The sequence below is a fragment of the Myotis daubentonii genome, chromosome 5, assembly GCF_963259705.1.
Source record: "Myotis daubentonii chromosome 5, mMyoDau2.1, whole genome shotgun sequence".
Classification (NCBI taxonomy): Eukaryota; Metazoa; Chordata; class Mammalia; order Chiroptera; family Vespertilionidae; genus Myotis; species Myotis daubentonii.
In genome coordinates, this window is record NC_081844.1 from 5,826,398 (window position 1) to 5,847,399 (window position 21,002).

General features: G+C 61.5%; 2 protein-coding genes and 1 pseudogene across 3 annotated transcripts; 1 reads left to right on the plus strand and 2 right to left on the minus strand.

The window, feature by feature from the left end:
* The first annotated feature begins 291 nt into the window (after positions 1-291).
* Positions 292-9,563, plus strand: MGAT4B (alpha-1,3-mannosyl-glycoprotein 4-beta-N-acetylglucosaminyltransferase B). 2 transcript variants are annotated; one of them, XM_059695644.1, is made up of 15 exons: positions 294-482; positions 5,252-5,437; positions 5,517-5,657; positions 5,735-5,868; positions 6,236-6,282; positions 6,562-6,675; positions 6,863-6,938; positions 7,057-7,171; positions 7,497-7,627; positions 7,792-7,899; positions 7,991-8,184; positions 8,559-8,637; positions 8,718-8,805; positions 8,890-9,002; positions 9,104-9,563. In XM_059695644.1, the coding sequence occupies exons 1-15, from the start codon at positions 386-388 to the stop codon at positions 9,125-9,127; spliced, it is 1,647 nt and encodes a 548-aa protein (XP_059551627.1). In that variant the 5' UTR covers positions 294-385; the 3' UTR covers positions 9,128-9,563. The 2 variants fall into 2 exon arrangements, with proteins under 2 accessions (XP_059551628.1, XP_059551627.1); XM_059695645.1 differs by lacking the exons at positions 8,718-8,805; positions 8,890-9,002; positions 9,104-9,563 and having other exon boundaries at positions 292-482; positions 8,506-8,636.
* Positions 9,564-10,429: 866 nt separating this feature from the next.
* LTC4S (leukotriene C4 synthase) lies at positions 10,430-13,386 on the minus strand. Its single transcript, XM_059695646.1, has 5 exons — positions 13,208-13,386; positions 11,198-11,297; positions 11,033-11,103; positions 10,872-10,953; positions 10,430-10,682 (listed from the first exon to the last, which is right to left on the minus strand). The coding sequence occupies exons 1-5, from the start codon at positions 13,263-13,265 to the stop codon at positions 10,541-10,543; spliced, it is 453 nt and encodes a 150-aa protein (XP_059551629.1). The 5' UTR covers positions 13,266-13,386; the 3' UTR covers positions 10,430-10,540.
* Positions 13,387-16,420: 3,034 nt separating this feature from the next.
* Positions 16,421-17,527, minus strand: LOC132234454 (coatomer subunit beta'-like; annotated as a pseudogene).
* Positions 17,528-21,002: the final 3,475 nt, after the last annotated feature.

The window sequence follows — 21,002 nt, forward strand, 5'->3', positions numbered from 1 at the left end:
ACCTGAGCCGACCCGAGCGCCCCGCCTCCTCGGGTGCTGGCGGCAGCGGCGGGTGCTGCGGCCCCTTTAAGTCGGGGCCGCCCCGCCCCGCCCCGCGCAGCCGACTCCGCGGCGGCCCCGGATCCAGGCCGGGCCCCGGCTTTCGCCGCCCAGCCCAGCCCAGCCCGGCCCGGCCCGGCCCCGCGCGGAGGAAGGCCCCGCGCCCCGCGCCCCGCGCCCCGCGCCCGGCCCGGAGGAGCCGCCCAGCCCGCCCGGCCCGGGCCCCGCCCCGCCCCGCCCCGGGGCCGGGGCCCCCGCCGGCCCCCGCCGCCTCCGGCCCGCGCCCGGCCCCGCTCCCGGGCCATGCGGCCTCGGCCCCGCCGGCGCCCGCCGCGCACCCGGGGAGATGAGGCTCCGCAATGGCCCCTTCCTGACGCTGCTGCTGCTCTGCCTGTGCGCGCTCCTCTCGCTGTCCTGGTACGCGGCGCTCGGCGGCCAGAAAGGTGAGTCCCCGCCCGCACCTGGGCGCCGCGGCCGGGCGGCCGGGCGGGGGTCGCGGAGCGGCCGGAAGCGGACGCGCGGCCTTCCCCGCCCGGCGCGGGAGGCGCCCCTCCCTCCCCGCCCCGCTGGCCGGCCGCCGGGACCACGAACTCGCCCTCGCCGGTGCCTCCCGCGGCGCCCGGGCCAGGTGGTCGCTCCCCCTCGCACCTGGGCACCTCGGGGTCCTCGGAGGGACAGAGATGCAAGGTCACGGCGGCCGTCAGTGCTTCCCGGGGCTGCGGGCACCTGCGCAGGAGCAGGCGCTGTGTCCTGAGACAGGTGTGCAGGGACAGCGAGACACCCAGACGGCGACCCTCCCGCGCACCACCCTGCTTACATGGTCACACCCCCGCTGCCCGGGCTGCTCTGGGGTGTCCGCAGCCCCCCTCGATGACAAGTGGCCCCGGACTGCTCCCCAGGGCCTGGGTGCAGGGGCTGCCGGCCCAGGAGTGCCGGGCGGACCTCATGAGCAGCCAGCCCAGCCCCAGCTGCCCATGAACTCACTTGGTGTGGTCTCCCCACCCCTTCGCCCCCCCAAGCTCGGTCAGGCTGGCCCACCCACCACCGTGGCCTCTGGGTCTGGCTGGCACCTTGGGAGTAGGAGGTGGGGGGAGGCGGGCTCCAGGACTGGCTGGAGATGGCAGGGGCTGGATGGACTGCAAGCCCTGGTCCATCCAGCCTGCAGCGCAGGAGCCACCAGGAAAAAGCGGCTTCCTTCCTGCCTCCTGGCCTTCCTGCGGAGGCTTCGGCAGGGTCCGGCTGAGGTCAACCGAACCTCCGCTCCCTCCACTTCCTGCTTCCCCGTTCCCCCAGCCACACAGACTGAGGCTGGGGAGGAGCTAGCCTTCCTGACCCTCGGCCCCAGCCGCCCTTCCCACCTGCCCCTGCCTGCCCGGCCTCCTGCAGTCCTGTGGGTGGAGGCCAGGGGCCTGAGGGGACACCCCTGGGGCTGGACACAGGGAGGACTGAGCGTTCTCTCCAGGTCTCGAGTGGGGTGTGTCACCTGGGGAGAGCGTGGCTGGGCAGTCTCGTCAGGTGGGGTGTCACCTTGGGAATGGCAGTTGGACCCTTGGAAGGGTGGCCATGTAAGCAGACTGGCATGGAGGCCCTGGTGGGGCTATACCTGATGGGTTGGGGCACCTTTGTCCGACTGCAGGTGGAGTGACGAGCCTGGATACCTGTCCTGGCCAGGGTACCGTTTCTGTGTGCCTCCTGCGCGGCCACAGGCCCTCAGCCTGATGTCAGGGGCCGTAGCGCAGGCCCCACCAGTGTCCCGAGCAGCAGAGGGGGGATTCCAGTGGCTCCATTTAGGGCTCACACTCCCTGAGGGGCATCGAGGAGACTGGCACTCCAGGGCCCCGGGGAGAATGAGAGCACCCTCGGCCAAAGAATTGTGGAGCTCAGATGCGGGGATCCTCCGCCCTGGGGCGCGGAGGCCAAGGAGCCTGTGGGGCCTGGTGAGGGTGTGACCTGGGCCTTGCTGGTCGAGAGCTGTCACTGTTTCTGGGGGCCCAGTAGGGCCAGATCTTTGGAGGCCTCGAGAAGCCTGCATCTGAGCTCTTCTGTGAGCCCTTCTTATTCTCACAGATAGACAATGCTGTTAGGCCTGTGGAGAAGCCAGACAGCCAGGCTGAGGCCAGACGGGATCCTGGGTCCCAGTTTGCAGCCAGTGGGGAGCTCAGGATAGGGTTGGCCCAGGCACTGATACTTAGGGGGGGGGGGGGGGGGACAGAGGAACCTGGGTCTGTAGGGAAGGGAGGAGGCGGGCAGGTAGCCAGAGAAGAAGGAGGCAGCAGGAGAAGATGGCATCCTGAAAGCCCAGGGCCAGGAAGGACATGTAGGCCTTGGCAGGAAGGGCCCCGGATATGGGTTTCACATCCAGCCTTGACCACATTTGTGCACCGGCACTGCTAGCGCTCAGCCTGGAGCCCTCGGCCAAGTATCTGCTGAAAGCCCCTCCCCAGGGAGGACAGCAGCCAGGGCTGGCTTCCTGGCACCCTGAGCTTCAGCAGTGGGGGCCCTTCCCGACTGGGAGTATGGGTACGAGTGCGGGAGGGGAAGTGAACCGCTGCCCCCTCCACCCCCGGCCCCACCTGCTGGTGAACAAGAGACCTGCCCGGGCCCCTCTGAGCCCGTTTCCCCTCGTTTCCCCTCCCTCAGCATGGGCGCAGGTCTGTGTCCTCAGCCAAGAGGCGACCACAGGGAAGCTGTGGTCATGGGCCTCAGGTGTCCCGATTACTCTGCCTTCCGGTGGGAAAACCTCCAATAGTATGGCCACAGCTGCAGTCCTTCCCTGGGGCCAGCCCCCCCCCCCCCCCCCCATCTCCCTGGGATAAGAAGGTATGGATAGAAGGAAAAACCAGGTCCCCTCAGCCCTAGCTCCCAGAAACCAGGGCTCCCAGACCTTTGCCCTTTCCATCACTTGAGCTGCCTTCCCAACCCACTCACCACTTCAGTCCACCCACCCAGCCCTTGCAGGTTGTGGGGTGCAGGAGAGCCTGGCAGAACTCTGGCCTAAGGCTCAGCACCTGGACAAGCAGTCACAGAGCTTGAGCTTCTGGCTTTGACAGGTGAGAACAGATTGGGCCCACAAGCGAGAAGCTGGGGACCTTGCGGGCAACAGGCAGGGCAGGGGCAGGCTGCTGAGGGACCACGGGCAGGCTGCTGAGGGACCACGGGCAGGGTGCAGAGGGACCACGGGCAGGGTGCTGAGGGACATGGGCAGGGTGCTGAGGGACCACGGGCAGGGTGCAGAGGGACCACGGGCAGGGTGCAGAGGGACCACGGGCGGGCTGCTGAGGGACAGGGTCAGTGTTCAGGGAAATGATAAGAGGGTCTGTGTGGACAGGAACCAGGCCCAGGAACCCCACGGCCCATCTCCTTTTAGTAAAGGGAGGAAGCTCAGGACCTGGACAGAGGGAGGCCCCTGGAAGGGCAGCACGGTATGGAGCAGGCTGTGCCAGGCCTTGGTAGTCGGTGATTCAGGGCAACAGTGCCCACCGCTACCTACCCAGCCTGTCCGCCAGGGGCAGGCTAAGGTTGGACAGAGCTCAGCCTACTTAAAGATTAGAGAAAGGGAGGGGGAGTGGAAGGCAGAGGCAGCAGTCAGAGGGGGTGAGGCCTCCTCACATCCCCCTACTTCGCAAAGGGCCCCACTGCACAGGGGTGGGCAGCAGGGGCCAACAGGTAGGTGGGCAGGGACTCAGCAGGAGGAAGGCCACCTGCTATGTCCAGGTGACTCTGAACTGCCTCCTGCTGGGCCGGGCAGCTCCTTGTTCAAGGGTTCAGATTTCCAGGGTAACCCGGCCTTGGAACCCAGCGCAGAACCTGTAACCTGATACAACCTCCGCCTCCCCACCCCAAGGGGTTGGAGGTTGGGGCCAGCTGGGGATGGAGTGCTCCAGAAGTAGTCGTGTCCTGAGATGACTGAAATTTGTAAAAATATATTTTTGTTGATTTCAGAGAGGAAGGGAGAGGGAGAAAGATGGAAACATCAATGATGAGACAGAATCATTGATCAGCTGCTGCCTGCAGGTCCCCTCTGGGGATCGAGCCCAAAACCCGGGCATGTGCCCTTGACCAGAATTAAACCTGGGACCCTTCAGTCCACAGGCCAACGCTCTATCCACTGAGCCAAACCATCTTGGGCATGAGGTGATTGAACTTTGCCTTGGCTGTGACCTCTGGTGCACACAGCTGTCGGGAGTGACACCACCAGGGATGGAGGGGTAGAAGAACTGCCTGGGGGTGGGAGAGGATTCCTGCACTTGGAGACTTTGAAACCAGGCCTTGAAGGCCACACTGTGTTCATTGGGCCCAGAGGAGGAAAGGGGTCCCAGGCAGAAGAGAGGACAGCATGTGTGTGGAGCATGGCCCGTAGGCAAGGACAAGGAGTTGTGGGTAATTGCAAATGAAGGTGGCACTGGTGAGACCAGAAAGCCTGGTGTGCACAGCCCTCCAGGACCTGCTGTGCCAGCCACAGGTAGGGATGTTGTTTGTCTCATACTTGCTCACTGGTCCCTGCCCAACCAGTGGAGCCAGGTAGGGGCACCCTAGGGATTCCTCTGTCCTGTCAGGCAGCCCCACCTCTGTGCTTCTCACCCTGCACCCCAACACCCGAAATGGGTCTTGCTGGAGGTTCTGACACAGGTCTCCCAAGAAGCAGGCCTCAGCGCATCAGAAATGGCCCCTCTCTGCTGCTGACTCACCGAATGACCCTGGACTAGTTTCTCAACATTTGCTCCTTTGAGCGCTGGGGGCTGGTGTGAGACTGAGGGAATCCAGGTGTGGCTCGTGCTAAGAAACCCCTTGAGGAAGGGCTGGGTCTTTGTGGCTGGATGGGACCTTTGGGTGTCCCACCCGCTGGCAGGAGTAGATGCAGGAGTAGATGCGGCAAGGAGAAGCCAGAGGGTGGAAAAGGATTGCCCCACGCGGGACTGTAAGTGATCCTGCAGCCCTCCCACTTCAGATACCTCCTCACAGGAGAAAATGCCTGGGGGGCAGGAGAGAGTGCTGGACAGTGCTACTCCCCAGTGGAGGCTTCTCCCCCAGGTGTGTCAGTGTGACTTCAAAGCGACCCTGTGCAACCCCCGAAAACTCCCATGTGGCAGACACGACAGCAGATGCAGATGGCCTGTGGCACAGATGGGCACGCAGGTGTATGCTGGCACCCTCCAAAGGCTGTAGGTCAGCTCTGGGCCGCCCCTGGTGACCGCTTGCGGACCACCCACAGGTGATGTGGTGGACGTGTACCAGCGGGAGTTCCTGGCACTGCGCGACCGGCTGCACGCCGCTGAGCAGGAGAGCCTGAAGCGCTCCAAGGAGCTCAACCTGGTGCTGGACGAGATCAAGAGGGCCGTGTCCGAGAGGCAGGCGCTGCGAGACCGCGACGGCAATCGCACCTGGGGCAGGCTCACCGGTGAGAGGCCCAGCGGGCGGCGGGGGAGCGGGCAGGCCCGCGGTCTGACCGTCTGACCGTCCTTTCCTGACCCTCCCAGAGGACCCACGACTGAAGCCGTGGAACGTCTCGCATAAGCACGTGCTGCACTTGCCCACCGTCTTCCACCACCTGCCGCACCTGCTGGCCCAGGAGAGCAGCCTGCAGCCGGCAGTGCGCGTGGGCCAGGGCCGCACGGGAGGTAGGGGCGGGGCCGGAGGGCCATTCGCAGGGGTGGGCGGCCCGGTGGCCAGGCCTGAGGACCCCTGCTCCCCGCAGTGTCGGTGGTGATGGGCATCCCCAGTGTGCGGCGCGAGGTGCACTCCTATCTGAAGGACACGCTGCACTCGCTCATCTCGGAGCTGAGCCCGCAGGAGAAGGAGGACTCGGTCATCGTGGTGCTCATTGCCGAGGCGAGTGGGCGGGGCGCGGGGCCGGGACCCACTCACAGGGGGACACCTGGCACCCAGTGACTGAAGGAGAAATGGAAAGGGCAGCATCCCGAGTGGAGAGCTACCAGTTTCCTGTCATTCACAAATTTATCAAGATAAAAAGTTACGGCGTTTTAGCGCCCCCTCGTGGAGATGCCGTTTACCTACTTGCCCCACCCCCAGGCACCTACCCAAAGGGCTTTTTCCGAGGCCCCACCGCCCAGCCTCACTCGGCCCTCAGGATCGGGGCTCACTCGCTCCGTGTGAGGCCCGCGCCCCTGCCCTGGCCCCTTCTTCCAGGCCATTGGGCAGCAGTCCTGCTTAGGGTGGTTGCTTGGTCTCCCCACAGACTGACCCGCAGTACACCTCGCTGGTGACAGACAACATAAAGGCCTTGTGAGTACTGGCAGCCCAGGAAGCTGGTGGGAGGAGGGCCCTTGGTGGCGGACTGGGAGGCAGATCCTGCCCCCCCCCCCCCACGACAGTGACCTGAGGAGGGTGCTGCCCTGTGGGCTGGAGGCAGTGGGTGTGTAGAGGTGGCCCAACCCCTCCAAGCCCCATCGCCTCAGTGATGGCTGCCTGTGGGCCCCCAGAAGGGACAGGGTCTGGCTGCTCAGCTCTGCCCTGCTCCGGGCCCTGGAGGCTGCACACCCACTGGGCCTTCCTGTCCTCCAGGTTCCCCACAGAGATCCATTCCGGGCTCCTGGAGGTCATCGCCCCTTCCCCGCACTTCTACCCTGACTTCTCCCGGCTCCGAGAGTCCTTTGGGGACCCCAAGGAGAGAGTCAGGTACTAGCACTGCCCCTTTCCAGGTCCCCCAGCAACCTTCTCTGGCTGTGCTGAGGGCCCAGGCCGCTGGCTGTAGTGCCTCCGCGTCTCCACTGGAGGACCCCTGCATGGGGTGGGGTCTGTGCGCCGAGGAGGAGGAGGAGGAGGAGGAGGGTCTGAGCTCCGAGGCCCTGCCCCTGGCCCACAGGTGGAGGACCAAACAGAACCTCGATTACTGCTTCCTCATGATGTACGCGCAGTCCAAAGGCATCTACTACGTACAGGTCAGCACCGGCCCTGCTCTGCGCCCCTCCCCAGACCCTGGCGGGGCCTGGGACATGCCTGCCGCCCTGCCCTGTGCCCACCCTGAGTCCCAGGCCCCTTCTTCCCCTCACGGTGCAGCTGGAGGACGACATAGTGGCCAAGCCCAACTACCTGAGCACCATGAAGAACTTCGCTCTCCAGCAGCCTTCAGAGGACTGGATGATCCTGGAGTTCTCCCAGCTGGGCTTCATTGGTGGGTCCCCACCCTTCATCCCACTGACCTCAACAGAGCCCTCAGTCTCTCCCCACCCCCCCGCCCCCGCATCATAACCCTCCCACCCCCTGCCCTGCCCCGTACCCCATACCCTGCAACACCACTCCAGGCCCCTGGAGCCACATCTGGCCTCTTCCCACCTGCCCTCAGAGTCACCATCAGTGTCTGGCCCCTGGTGCCCACACCTGCCTGCAGCTGGGCACAGGGTTTGCTGTGGGACCCTCCCTAGTGGTTCCCACAGGGATTAAGAGGAGGCAGGGCAGGGCAGAGCTGCCCACTCAGCACCCTCCCCCCTCCCCACCAGGGAAGATGTTCAAGTCCCTGGACCTGAGCCTGATTGTGGAGTTCATCCTCATGTTCTATCGGGACAAGCCCATCGACTGGCTCCTGGACCACATTCTGTGGGTGAAGGTCTGCAACCCTGAGAAGGACGCGGTGAGCAGGGGCTGCAGGCGGCAGGCCGGGCGGTGCCGCTCGCAACCTCCAGCGTGGACGTGTCTGCGGGTGTGCGCCTGACTCAGGACATGGTGCTGCTGGGGGCGGGCCCTGGCCTCGGGGGCGGGCGTGAGCTCACTTAGAACGTCGCCCTCCCTCCCCAGAAGCACTGTGACCGGCAGAAGGCCAACCTCCGCATCCGCTTCAAGCCGTCCCTCTTCCAGCACGTGGGCACGCACTCCTCACTGGCCGGCAAGATTCAGAAGCTGAAGGTGGGAGCCGGCTCTGCCTGGGTGGGGCGGGCCAAGGGGTAGCAGGGCCCGTCCAGGGCACACTCCGGCAGCACTGTCTCTCCGGGACTAGGACAAGGACTTTGGGAAGCAGGCGCTGCGGAAGGAGCACATGAACCCCCCGGCCGAAGTGAGCACGAGCCTCAAGACGTACCAGCACTTCACCCTGGAGAAGGCCTACCTGCGGGAGGATTTCTTCTGGGCCTTCACGCCTGCTGCCGGGGACTTCATCCGCTTCCGCTTCTTCCAGCCACTGCGCCTTGAGCGGTCAGTGACGGCACCCACGGGCCCCCTTGGGGGAGGGGCAGGGCGGCCACCAGGGTACCGGCCTCACCACAAACCCCTGTGACCCCAGCAAATGACTCCACCCCGCCATGCCTCAGTTTGCTTATCTGAAGAGTGGGGTGCCTAATGGTAGCTACCTTGTAAAGACTGTCAGGCGGGGCCCCGGGGGGCCCAGTGACGCTGCCCGTCACCACCCTCCAAGGAGTAAGGCCTGGCTCCCTTGCACAGCCAATGGCTGCCCCTGGTGGTGCCAGCGTCGCCCAGCACCCGGGGCCCAAGCCTGGCCTTTTCTCTGCTGGGCAGTGTGCCTGGGCAGCTCCCACCCTGCAGCAGCTCATAGGCCTGCCTGGCTGCAGGTTCTTCTTCCGCAGCGGCAACATTGAGCACCCAGAGGACAAGCTCTTCAACACTTCTGTGGAGGTGCTGCCCTTTGACGTGAGTGTGGTCGCGTGTGGGTGTGCACTGAGGCCACCTCTCCCACAGCCCTGGCTTCAGCCCCTTGATTTCGCCCCCAGAACCCCCAGTCAGACAAGGAGGCCCTGCAGGAGGGCCGCTCAACCACCCTCCGGTACCCGCGGAGCCCCGATGGCTACCTCCAGATAGGTGAGTGGGGTCCGGCAGGCAGAGGGGGGAGAGGCTGGGCTGAGCAGGGGTCTCGGGACGAGCTCTCAGCACTGCTGTCCCCAGGCTCCTTCTACAAAGGCGTGGCGGAGGGCGAGGTGGACCCTGCCTTCGGTCCCCTGGAAGCACTGCGCCTCTCCATCCAGACAGACTCGCCCGTGTGGGTCATTCTGAGCGAGGTGAGGCAGGACACGGCAGGGGCAGGGAGCACGGAGCTGTTCCGAGTGGCTTCCTGGGGCCAGCTCTGTGGCCCCTGCTGACCCCGGGCCTGCTCTTCCAGATCTTCCTGAAGAAGGCGGACTGACGGAGGACTTCTGAGGACTGGCCCTGAAGCCCAGGAGACCAGGACGTCTTCGCTGCTGCCCCCGCAGGGCCAGATGTGGCCCACCCAGCCTGAGGGGTTGTTCCTGGCACCTCTCAGCAGCCTGGGGTTGCCGCTGGCCGGGAGGCCCCAGGAGCTGGTGCTGCCCACCCGCCCGGCCGCGGGAGGAGGTGGTGGTCCCCACACTGTGCCTAAGGCCGGCCTGTGCCGCCCTGAACTGTTCGCAGCTGGCAGGTGGGCTGGAGCCAGGCCGTTTTAGAAGAGCTTTTCCTGGGCGCCTGCGCTCTCCGGCGCGAACACTGGAATGCATATACTACTTACGTGCTGTGTTTTTTATTCTTGGATACATTTGATTTTTTTCACTTAAGTCCACATATACTTCTATAAGAGCGTGACTTGTAATAAAGGGTTAATGAAGTGTGTGCCTCATACCCGGTGCTCTGAGCTCCAGTTGGTGGGGGTGGGGAGCGGGCACCAGGTGATGCCACCTGTGCCCACCTGCGCCCACCTCTGCACAACCCCATTTTCCTGGCGCTGTCCGGTCCAGGCCGGCGCCACCTTGAAGGGTCTGGATACTGGAAGGTGGGGGCGGCGCGGAACCAGGCCCTGGCCTTGGAAAGCTGCCCCTCCACAGGGCCTCCAAGCCCGCCCCTAGCTTCCTTCACCCCGGCTGCCTGCCGTGGGGCCTCTGAAACCCAAGGCACCCCTGGCCCGTTCCCCCTTCAAGGCCCTCGGCCCTGCCCTCCTCCAAGTCCAGGGTGCCAAGGCCTCCATCACCTACCCACCCTTCTGACACACTGGGGGGGCTCCCGCCCACGTCGGGCCTTTGCACACTTTGTCACCCGCTTGCAGAGCTCCTGCCGAGACTGGACTAACAGTCACTCTTGAGGGACGTTATTGGCGGCCTGCAGGTCCTCCCCAGTCGTCCCTCAAGGCACCCCGACTTCTGAAGGCGCCTACCACGTTCGCTCCCGCCCCTCGCCCCCCCCCCTCCCCCCGCTCGGAGGCAGGGTGCCCTGAAAACCTACACTGTTCTAGACACCGGGGGCCCAGTGCTGACGAGAGAGGGTCCCTGATGTCTGGTGTAAAGGCCCGGGAACAGGAATAGGGTGAGGCGCAGAGGAGATGGCGCCCTGGGCTGGGAGAGGACGGACCTACGGCCAGATCGCGGCCCTGCTGGAGGGGGCGGCTTTCCTTCCTCGGCCTGCCCCCCACCCCCCAGGAAGCCCACTCGACTGACTGCTACACGGAGCGCGACCCTGACCGACAGAGAGCGCCTTCGGGTCTGGTCGCGAGCACTTTAATTAGAGACTGGGGTGGGGTGAGGGGTCCCCTCCCCCCGCCCTCCAGGCGGCCCGGCTCCGGTCCAGCTCCGCAGGTCCCGCGTCCTCGGTCTCAGGCCCAGGGCAGCAGCGTCCGGAGCCGCCCCACGAGTGCGGCGCGCAGGGAGGCGGGGAGGAAGTGGGCGACCAGGCCGAGCGCCGCCAGCGCCACCAGCAGCCACAGGGCGCGCGCGCTCGCGTACAGCGGGGCCAGCCTGCGGACGGCGTGCCGGGGGCGGGGCCTGGAGGAAGCCCCGCCCCTCCCGCAGGCCCGCCCGAGGCCCCGCCCCTGTTTCGCGATCCCGCCCCGCCCACCAGTCCCCGCCCCGCCCACCAGCCTGGCTCCCCAAAAGGGTCCCGCCCCCCGCCGGTGGCCGGGCGTGGTGACCCCGCCCGGTTCTCACCTTTGCTGGGCGGAGCGCGCGTAGCCCTGAAAGTAGCGGAGGCGCGCGAACAGGTAGACGAGGCCGCACAGGGCCGCCGCACCTGGGGGCCGGCGGGCGGGGTCAGCGCACCGGGCGGGGGACCCTGGGCTCCAGCGCGCCCCCCTGCCCCGCGCCCAGACCTTCGTGGAAGAAGATGCCGGCTACCCAGAGGGTGGCGAGGAACAGGGGGAAGTACTCGCTGCAGTTCACCCTGCGGAGGGCGGGGCGGCGTGAGGCGTCGCCGGGCCTGCGACCCTGCCCGCCCCGGCGCGCGCCCCTGCCCGGGCCCTGCCGCCGCGCCTCACTGGGCTCGGTAGACGCGCTCGAACTCGGGGGGGCCGGTGGTGAGCGGCGGCGACACGCGGAAGGCCCTGCGCGCCGAGATCACCTGCAGCGAGAAGTAGGCTGGGGCGAAGGGGGTGGGAGTCAGGTCTGGCCCCTCGGCGCCGGCAGCCTCCCGGGACCCCGCCTCCCAGCGGCCTCGCACCTTTCTCTTCCACTTCCGCCTCCACACTGAACTCAGGGCTCCTCTCGAAAGCCCTCGGCAGGGGCCTCCACCCCCAGTCTTCTCTGGGCTTGCCCCGTGTCCCTGACCTCCATGGGAAGGGCAGGGTGCGGCCTGGGCACCCTGTGAGTGTAGGGGAGGGGGATGCCAATCCCTGGGACACCTGCCGTGGGCAGGCCCTTTGGGCTTTCCTGCTAAATCATTTGACTTGCAAAATGCAGGCAAATGCCCAGCTACCCGTCCCCCCTCTAGACATGGACCTTGCCTTTCGGTCCCCACACAGGGAGTGCCACCACGGCCTAAGGCAGAGCTGGCTGCCCCTTCCAGGTGCAGGGCAGCAGCACCCTGTGGCTAACAGCCCCGCGCCCACCTGCAGAGCCTCCTGACGCTGCCTCAGGCCAGGGTCACCCCAGCCTGGGCTCCTGGGCCTCCAAACTGTAGCAGTGGCCTCCCGTCTCAGTGTCTCTGTGCAGACACTCTGGACCCTGGCCTAAGTCTGACAGACACGCTCCCTACCTCCGGTGGTGGCAGCTGGGACCTTCTAGTCCAACCTTCTAGCCAGACCCCAAGAGCTCTGCCACCCTTCATTCCAGCACGGGCGGCTGGGCTTGCCCTAGGGGGTCTGAGTGTGGAGGGGACCCCAGGCCAGGCCCTTACCACACACAGCCCAGTGCTGGGTGTCCCCAACTATCTTACTGCGCCCTTGGCGCCAGGCCCTATGCAGACATATCATCCCAAGGGCACTGTGGTACCAGGGTGGCCGCGAGCAGGGTAGCATCTGGAGGAAGCCCTGCAGCTACATGAACAGGGGCCGAGGGCCAAGCTTGCTGATGTGGCTGGAAATGGAGGCTGCGTGGACCCTTCAGGCCCCTGCCCCGGCTGTGCCTCGTCCCAGCCCATCCACGGTGGTGTCCTCAGCAGAGGGGGTATCTGGCCCAGGAATGTGTCCTCTAGGCCCGTGGCTCGGCAAACCGTGGCTCGCGAGCCACATGCAGCTCTTTGGCCCCTTGAGTGTGGCTCTTCCACAGAATACCACGTGCAGGCACGCACGTACAGTGCGATTGAAACTTCGTGGCCCATGCGCAGAAGTCGGTATTTTGTGGAAGAGCCACACTCAAGGGGCCAAAGAGCTGTGTGGTTCGCGAGCCGCGGTTTGCCCAGCCACAGTTTGCCGACCACTGCTCTAGGCTAAGTCTGAGACCGGCACCAAGCCGGCACCTTATGTGGCCCAAGGGGGCAAGTTCTAACCCTGTCCAGCTCCATGTGATCCCAGCATGGAGAGGGTGCCTTTGAAGGCAAGGCCAGGGGATGGGCTCTCGTGCTGGGACACCCAAAGAGGGATCGGCTGGAGCGGGGCTGCACCAGACCCATGGTTGTCCCACATCGGTACCCAGCACCAGAGCACCCATTCATCCTGGCGCGCGCACACACTCAGGTCCCACAGCCCAGCACAGCTGGATGCCCATCTGCTCCCTGGAAGCCTCATTCCGACTCCGGGTTCTTATGCTGGTTGAGGGGTCACCACCTCAGTCATCCCTCAGGGCCTTTGGTCCCTGCCGGGTTCACCGTTCATCCTGCAGACATCCCTCAGGGCTGCCCCTCCCCATCTGGGAAGCTACAAGGCCCTCAGCCCCGGGGCATGCCAGCCTCCTGTAGTCGGTCAGTGGGGTCAGGAGAGCTTGGACACCAGACTCCGGGCTGGGGGCCCCTCATCTGGGCCTGGGCCCTCCAGTACTCCCCAGACCTGCAGGGCAGAAGGCAGGCTGCAGGGTCTGAGGCCCACCCACCTCCCACACAGGAGCCAGCTCACCTTGCAGTAGAACTCCCAGGAGGGTCACCGTGGCCAGAAGAGCCACCTCGTCCTTCATGGTGATGCTGGTGGCTCAGTCGGGCCAGCTGGTGTGTCAGAGGGCTCGCAGCAGAGTTTATCAGCCCCTGCCTAGCGGCTGCTCAGAGGCTGGCCCAGGAGAGGAAGAGTGGCTGGCTCTCCCGCCCCTTTGCAATGGAGGGCAAAGGGCAGGGGCGTGGCTATGGCCAGAGAGGGGCAGGCAGCCTGGTCAAACTGAGCAGGCGGAAACCAGGGTCACATGAGTCTGGGCAGGAGAGAGCAGCTGGCTGGTATAGCCTGGCCACTTCCAGTTTTTCTAGTCCCTGTGCCAAGCCCTGTGCTGACGGAACTTAAGCTGTCCCCCCAGGTGTGCTCCAGCCTAGGTGTCATCCGTGTCATCCCTGTGTTCCCCAGGCCCTGCACGCTCAGCAGGTTCCAGTTGGCCTGCGAGCCTCCCCTTGTCCTAGGTCTGGCTTCAGGAAACCAGAGCTACCACCACTGAGCACGCTGGGCTCTTTATGCTGGTTGAGGGGTCGTCATCTAAGCACCCAGCCCACACTGGGCACAGCCAAGTACTCGCTTTCTCCCAGGAAGCCTGATGCCTCCAGCCTCGGCTGCCCGGCTCCAGGTGCACGGACAACGCCGAAGGCTGCCCGGCTGGCCTGGCAGGGTGGCTCAGCCCACTCAGGATGGCCAAACTCATCCTCTCAGGGCCTCTGACCCCACGCAACCGCCTGCTGTTCTGCCTGCCCGGCAGCCCTCCTTCCTAAGACCCTGACCGTCTCCAGACTTGGTCCTGTGGTCGGGGCAGAGCTGCCCCCACTCCTCTTGAGACCTGTGGGAAGGACACATGAGCCAAAACTGACTGTAGAGCCAAGATGGTGAGACGCAGCTCTAGAAGCTTCCTTAGAACTGAGAGTTCAGAGTGAGGAGGGAGATTGCTGAAGGCCATTGATGGCCACACACCAGCCTGAGGAGGATGGAGCCCACACAGGGCCACCATGACCGAGAGGGGGCTCGTCCAGGCACCCTGAGGCCACCTGGCCTGGACTGCCCCCCTGGCTGTAAGGGCCACTTCTCCTTTAGGCTCACACCGCTGGGAAGGGGGTTTTGGTCAGTGGTGGCAGCATCCAGACTGATACACAAGCACAGGCAGGAGCCGGTGAGGCCACAAGCAAGCACTGGCCAGGCCGTGGGAGGGACAAGGGCTGGGCAGCTGGGTCTCTGGAGCACCTGCTGCTGCAGCAGGTCCTGGCCACCAGGACGGCCTGGCACCCCTCAGCCTCCACACCTTGCCCCCACCTGGCCTTTCTTGCTGCCCCAAGCCCAGGCTCCAGCCTGAGGACTGTGGTGCCTGCTGGGTTTCCCAAGAAACCCTTTTACCCTCAGTACCTGGCCAACACCAACCAGCCATTCTGCCCCCATCCTCCCCCAGCTACACCCCAACCAGCTGCTCCCCAGCTGGGAGCGCTGCAAGCACCTCAAGGGCAGGGATGGGTCTCCAAGTCTGTGCTCACTGTGGGCCAGGTCTTGAAAGGACAGAACAGGACTGGTAGCTGTGTCTTTAACCCCTCTTCCAAGAAAAAGCCGCAGAATGTATCAGTTACTCAGCCTGCCCTTATCTCGGCCAATGGGACAGCGGGGGGGGGGGGGGGGGGGCGGGGGGGGACTAGCCCAAGGCCAAAAGTATGCTAGCCACCCCCCCCTTTGTGTAACCAGACCCTAGCTGCACCCTGCCCCCACCCCCGACCCCAAGCCCTATAAATTCTTTGTTCTCTTGAGACTCGGGGCTCTCTCTTGCATCCAGTAATGGAGACAAGGGGGGGACCAAGCGAGCTTGTATAGAAGACTCTCTGCTTTTGCATCGGATTTGGTGCTCCGTGGTGGATCTTTGGGGGGTCTTGAAATCTGGGCATAACAGTCTGACCCATAGGAGCTCAGTGACAGGGCATGGCTGATAGATGCTTAGAAACAAACAAGAGCACCAGGGAAGGGATGCCAGATGCACCCTCCAGCCCCCTAACTGCCCACTCAGCCCTCTTCCTCCCTGAAACCTGCCCCTGACGGGTAGGACCCATGCTGGCGGAAGGCCTGTGCCCCGGGCACGTCCATGCGCAGCGCGTGCCCATCGGTCTGCTTGTTGCACGCCTGTGTCTCTCGGGGTCCCGGTGCTTGGGAGTGTATTACAGCTCATCCGTGGCCCGAGTGTGTGTCTGGGTGCCTGCAGGTGTCCAGGCCTCTTCTCTGCCAAGCTCTTGTTTCTTCTGAGGCCTAAACATCCTCCCTGCGGAGCTCATCCCCTTCTGCCTGGGTGGCAGGAAGCTGACTAACAGCAGGTTCTGGGGAAGTCCCTGGTCTCAGCCCCTGGAGCCCTCCCCAAGCCCTTGGTCTGAGCTGGCCCAGCCTCCCAGGCCCCGGCCTGGGCTGAGTCTGCTCAGGAAAAGGGGTCCAGCCCAAGGCCATCCAGACAATGGCCACCCCGCCCCCACCCCCCTGGGCAGCCCTGGAGGTGCCGGCACCAGGAGGGAAGTGAAAAAGCCCCTCCCTGACCCCTGCAGGACCTGCCCCTATGACTCAGAACCCCTGCCCTCTGTTCTAAAGCCTCTACATGGCCCTGAGGAACCTTCTGGAAGCTGAGCTCACCAGGGACCTTTTGGGGAGTGGAAAGGCCAGCAGAACCATTATGTTGAAAATAAATCACAACTTTGGCATGATAGACCACAAGCAGTGCATAATAACCCTAACCTTACACTAAAAAAGGAAAATACTTATTTTGAAATTATTTTCTTTCAAGAAGTTGCAAAAATAGTATAGTTAGCACATACCCTTCATCCAGCTTCCTCTAATATTAAAATCTTATATAAAAACCATATTTTCATTATGTAAACTAAGAAATTAGCATTGATACAGATCTTATTAGCCATTTTTTTAAAAATATATATTTTATTGATTTTTTACAGAGAGGAAGGGAGAGAGACAGTCAGAAACATCGATGAGAGAGAAACATTGATCAGCTGCCTCCTGCACATCTCCTACTGGGGATGTGCCCGCAACCCAGGTACATGCCCCTGACCGGAATCGAACCTGGGACCTTTCAGTCCACAGACCGACGCTCTATCCACTGAGCCAAACCGGTCTCGGCCTTATTAGCCATTTTACAGATCTTATTCAAGTATCCCCAATTGTCCCACTAAATTAATACAAAGACCTCAAAAACATGCTGAGTGTGCCAGACACAAAAGACCGTATGTCCCACGGATCTGTGGATACTGTAAGAGCTTGTCGCTTGAAGCCCTGCTTTTCCAAAAAATGTGCGACTCTGGTGCTCTGTTCCTTGGGAACGGTGGGACGGGCTTTATCAGCCATGCTGAAGTCCCTCCGCCTGACAGCCGTCTGGTGACCAGGAGGGGGTGGCTGGCGATGTTCAGCTCTGTGTCCCCCAGATGAAGCCTGTTGTCTTTGGGAATATAGCCCAGGAGATACATTGTTCTGTCCAAGTGGGCAATGGTGACTATTTCTCCTCCAACACAGTAGTTTAATCTGTTCACAGAACTTGTGCAAATGAAGCAGTCGCCTACCCACAGCCCCGTTTTCACAATTTCCTGAATCTCACCAAGAACCTCAAAGGCGTCTTCAATGCTATCTTCAGTAACTCCCTCATGTGTTTCCTGTGCAGCCAAGACTTTTTTCCAACAGATACGTAAGGATAAAAAATGACTCCTCAGCGGCAGTACAGACTAGCTCTCCAGAGTCAGACCAGAAAATATGTTTGGGCTGAGTCTCAATTCTGCGTGTGAGTTCTGTATGGTCCCAGTCATAGAAAGCTAAGACATTTACAGATCTGACCCCCAATAAGAAGCCTCCATAGATACTTTCAGCTCCAAAATCTGGTTTAAATGATTTTTTTTCCCTTAAAGTTTTTAAATATCTTTACAACACTGTTGCTCTCTTATTGCATGCTCTGAGGGATCATGGGCCCATGCAAACTCCTGGGCAGACCCAAAGCTCCTGTTTCTCAAAGCCGTTGCTGTGTAGATGATATACTCGCCATCACCACAAACCACAACAAATCGCCCATTAGGACTGTGCTGACTACTCTGAGGGTATATTTCACTGCCCATATCCTATACTGCCAGTGGCAATCTTTCTCCATCTTTAATTTCAGCATTGCCCATTGCTTTTAGGTTGGCCTGCTGGACTTCTGAATGGTTGGCCCAAATTATCTTTCAAATTGGCATCCATGGACATGGCAGGTTCCTCCCGACCAAGCTTAACAATGATACTCCCTTCGTCATAGCCCAAAGATTGAATTTATATAAAATTCCTGAAAAGGCAAAGTAATAGAGACAGAAGACAGGTAAATGGCAGCCTGGGCTGTGAGTATGAGGGCTCTGATTGGGGTGATGAGAATGTTCTAGAGCTGGTTTGTGGTGATATTTGCACAACTTAGTAAATTTACTAAAAAATTATTGAGTTTTTACACTTAAAATGGGCAGATTTTGTGGTATGTAAGCTATCCTATCTAATAAAAGAGAAACATGGTAATTAGCGTACGCCCGCTACCCTTCCCATTGGCTAATCAGCAAGATATGCAAATTAACTGCCAGCCAAGATGGTGGCCGGCAGCCAGGCAGCTAGAAAATAACATGAGGCTTGCTTGCTTCAGTGACAGAGGAAACCAATGTTCCCCACCTGCCTTGCCGGCCTCTGAGCTTGCAGTTTGAAACATTGTTACAAATATAGAAGCTAAACAAAACCCCAGAAACCTGCTTTCAGCCCACCAGGATCTCAGAGCTGGGGTTGATACAGTGTTTCGATTATAGAACCCAAACAAACCAGATACCTGCTTTCAGCAGCAGAGGCCTCAGAGCTGGAGCCAGAGCTAAAGCTGGCCCAGAATAAAAGAAAAAAGAAAAAAAGGAGCAGTTGAGAGCTTCAGTCACCCAGCAGCCTGAAAACAGCCCTCAGCTCCTCACCCAGACTGGCCAGGCACCCCAGTGGGGACCCCCAGCCTGAAGGGTGTGTGACCAGCTGCAAACAGCCATCATCCCCTCACCCAGGCTGGCCAGGCACCCCAGTGGGGACCCCCACCCTGATCCAGGACACCCTTCAGGGCAAACCAGCCGGCCCCCACCCGTGCACCAGGCTTCTATCCTATATAGTAAAAGGGTAATATGCCTCCCAGCACCGGGATCAGCGGAGCCGCGAGGCCTCCCGGCACCGGGATCAGTGTGACGGGGCAGCACCCAAACCCCCTGATCGCCCTGCGGCTCTGTGTGTGACAGGGTGCGGGACCACAACCTCCCTATCCTCAATGCTCTGTTCCTGACAGGGGAAGGTGCCCCAACCCCCTGATCAGCCCTGCTCTGTGCCTGATAGGGGGGACCTCCCCAACCCCCTGATCACCCTGCGGTTCTGTGTGTGACAGGGTGCGGCACCCCAACCACCCCCCCCCAATAGGCCCTGCTCTGTGTGTGACTGGATAGAGCCATAACCTCCTCATCGGCCCTGCCCTGAGTGTGAGAGTGGCAGCGCCCCAACCCCCTGATCGGCCCTGCTCTGTGGGTGATAGAGGGCGGTGCCCCAACCCCCTGATCTGCCCTGCTCTGTGCATGACAGGGGGGAGCTCCCCAACCCCTGATGGGCCCTGCTCTGTGCGACAGGGGGCAGCGCCCCAACCCCCGATTGGCCCTGCTCTGTGCGTGACAGGGGGTGGCGCCACAACCTCCCCATCGACCCTGGCTTGAGTGTGACAGGGGGAGGTGCCCCAACCCCCCAGTCGGCCCTACCCTGAGCGTGACTGAGGGTGGCATCTCAACCTCCAGATCCGCCCTGCTCTGTGCATGACAGGGGGTGGTGCCCCAACTCCCCAATCAGCCCTGCTCTGAGCCCGACCAAGGGCTGCACCTAGGGATTGGGCCTGCCCTCTGCCCCTCGGGAGCAGGCCTGAGCCAGCAGGTCGTTATCTCCCGAGGGGTCTCAGACTGCGAGAGGGCACAGGCTGGGCTGAGGGACCACCCCTCCCCCCCTGAGTGCACAAATTTTTGTGCACCAGGCCTCTAGTCCTATCTAATAAAAGAGGAACGTGGTAATTAGCCGTACGTCCGCTACCCTTCCCTTTGGCTAATCAGGGCGATATGCAAATTAACTGCCAGCCAAGATGGTGGCCGGCAGCCAGGCAGCTTGAAGCTAACATGAGGCTTGCTTGCTTCAGTGACAGAGGAAACCAATGTTCCCCGCCTGCCTTGCCGGCCTCTGAGCTTGCAGTTTGAAACATTGTTACAAATATAGAAGCTAAACAAAACCCCAGAAACCTGCTTTCAGCCAGCCGGGATCTCAGAGCTAGAGTTGATACAGTGTTTCGATTATAGAACCCAAACAAACCAGATACCTGCTTTCAGCAGCAGAGGCCTCAGAGCTGGAGCCAGAGCTAAAGCTGGCCCAGAATAAAAGAAAAAAGAAAAAAAGGAGCAGTTGGGAGCTTTAGTCACCCGTCAGCCTGAAAACAGCCCTCAGCTCCTCACCCAGACTGGCCAGGCACCCCAGTGGGGACCCCCAACCTGAAGGGTGTGTGACCAGCTGCAAACAGCCATCATCCCCTCACCCACAGGCCCTGCTCTGTGTGTGACGGGGTAGAGCCATAACCTCCCCATTGGCCCTGCCCTGAGTGTGAGAGTGACGGTGCCCCAACCCCCTGATCGTCCCTGCTCTGTGTGTGACAGGGGGCGGTGCCCCAACTCCCCTATCAGCCCTACTCTGTGAGTGACAGGGGGGAGCTCCTCAACCCCCTGATGGGCCCTGCTCTGTGCGTGACAGGGGGGAGCTCCCCAACCTCCTGATTGACCCTGCTCTGTGAGTGACAGGGGGCAGCGCCCCAACCCCCTGATTGGCCCTGCTCTGTGCGTGACAGGGAACGGAGCCCCACCCCCCCTGATGGGCAATTATGAATAAAGTTGCTATAAACGTTTGTGTGTAGGTTTTGTGTGGATGTAAGTTTTCATCTCTTGGTGTAAATACAAAGGACTACAATTGCTGGAGCATAATGTAAGACCAAGTTTTTCCAGAATCTGTCAAACTCTTCTAAAGTACCTGTACTATTTTGCATCCCCACCAGCAATGAATGAGAATTCCTGTTGCTCTACAGACACCCTCAGTAGCATTTGGTGTTCTCACTGTTCCGGATTGCTGCGGACTCTCAGTGTTACCTCAGCATTCTTTTCATTCCCCTGAGGACATATGATGTGGAGCACCTTCTCATATGCTAACTTATCATCTGCATATCTTCTTTGGTGAGATGTATGTTCCTGTTTATTGTCCATTTTTAAATAGGGTTGTTGAGTGTTTTTTTTTTTATTTTTAAAATATGTTTTTTAATTGATTTTTAAAGAGAGAGGAAGGGAGAGGAATAGAGAGAGAGAGAGAAAGAGAGAACCATCAATGAGAGAGAAACTATTGATTGACTTGCCTCCTGCACTGGAGATCGAGCCAGGCATGGTTCATGGGTCAACGGTCAACCACTGAGCCACATCAGCCAGGCTTGTTGAGGTTTTTTGTTTTGTTTTGTTTTAACATATTTTTATTGATTTCAGAGAGGAAGGGAGAGGGAGAGAGAGAGATAGAAACATCAATGATGAGAGAGAATCATTGATTGGCTGCTTCCTGCACGCTCCCTTCTGGGGATCAAGCCCGCATCCTGGGCATGTGCTCTTGACCGGAATCGAAAGTGGGACTCTTCAATTGCAGGCCAGTGCTCTATCCACTGAGCTAAACTGGCTAG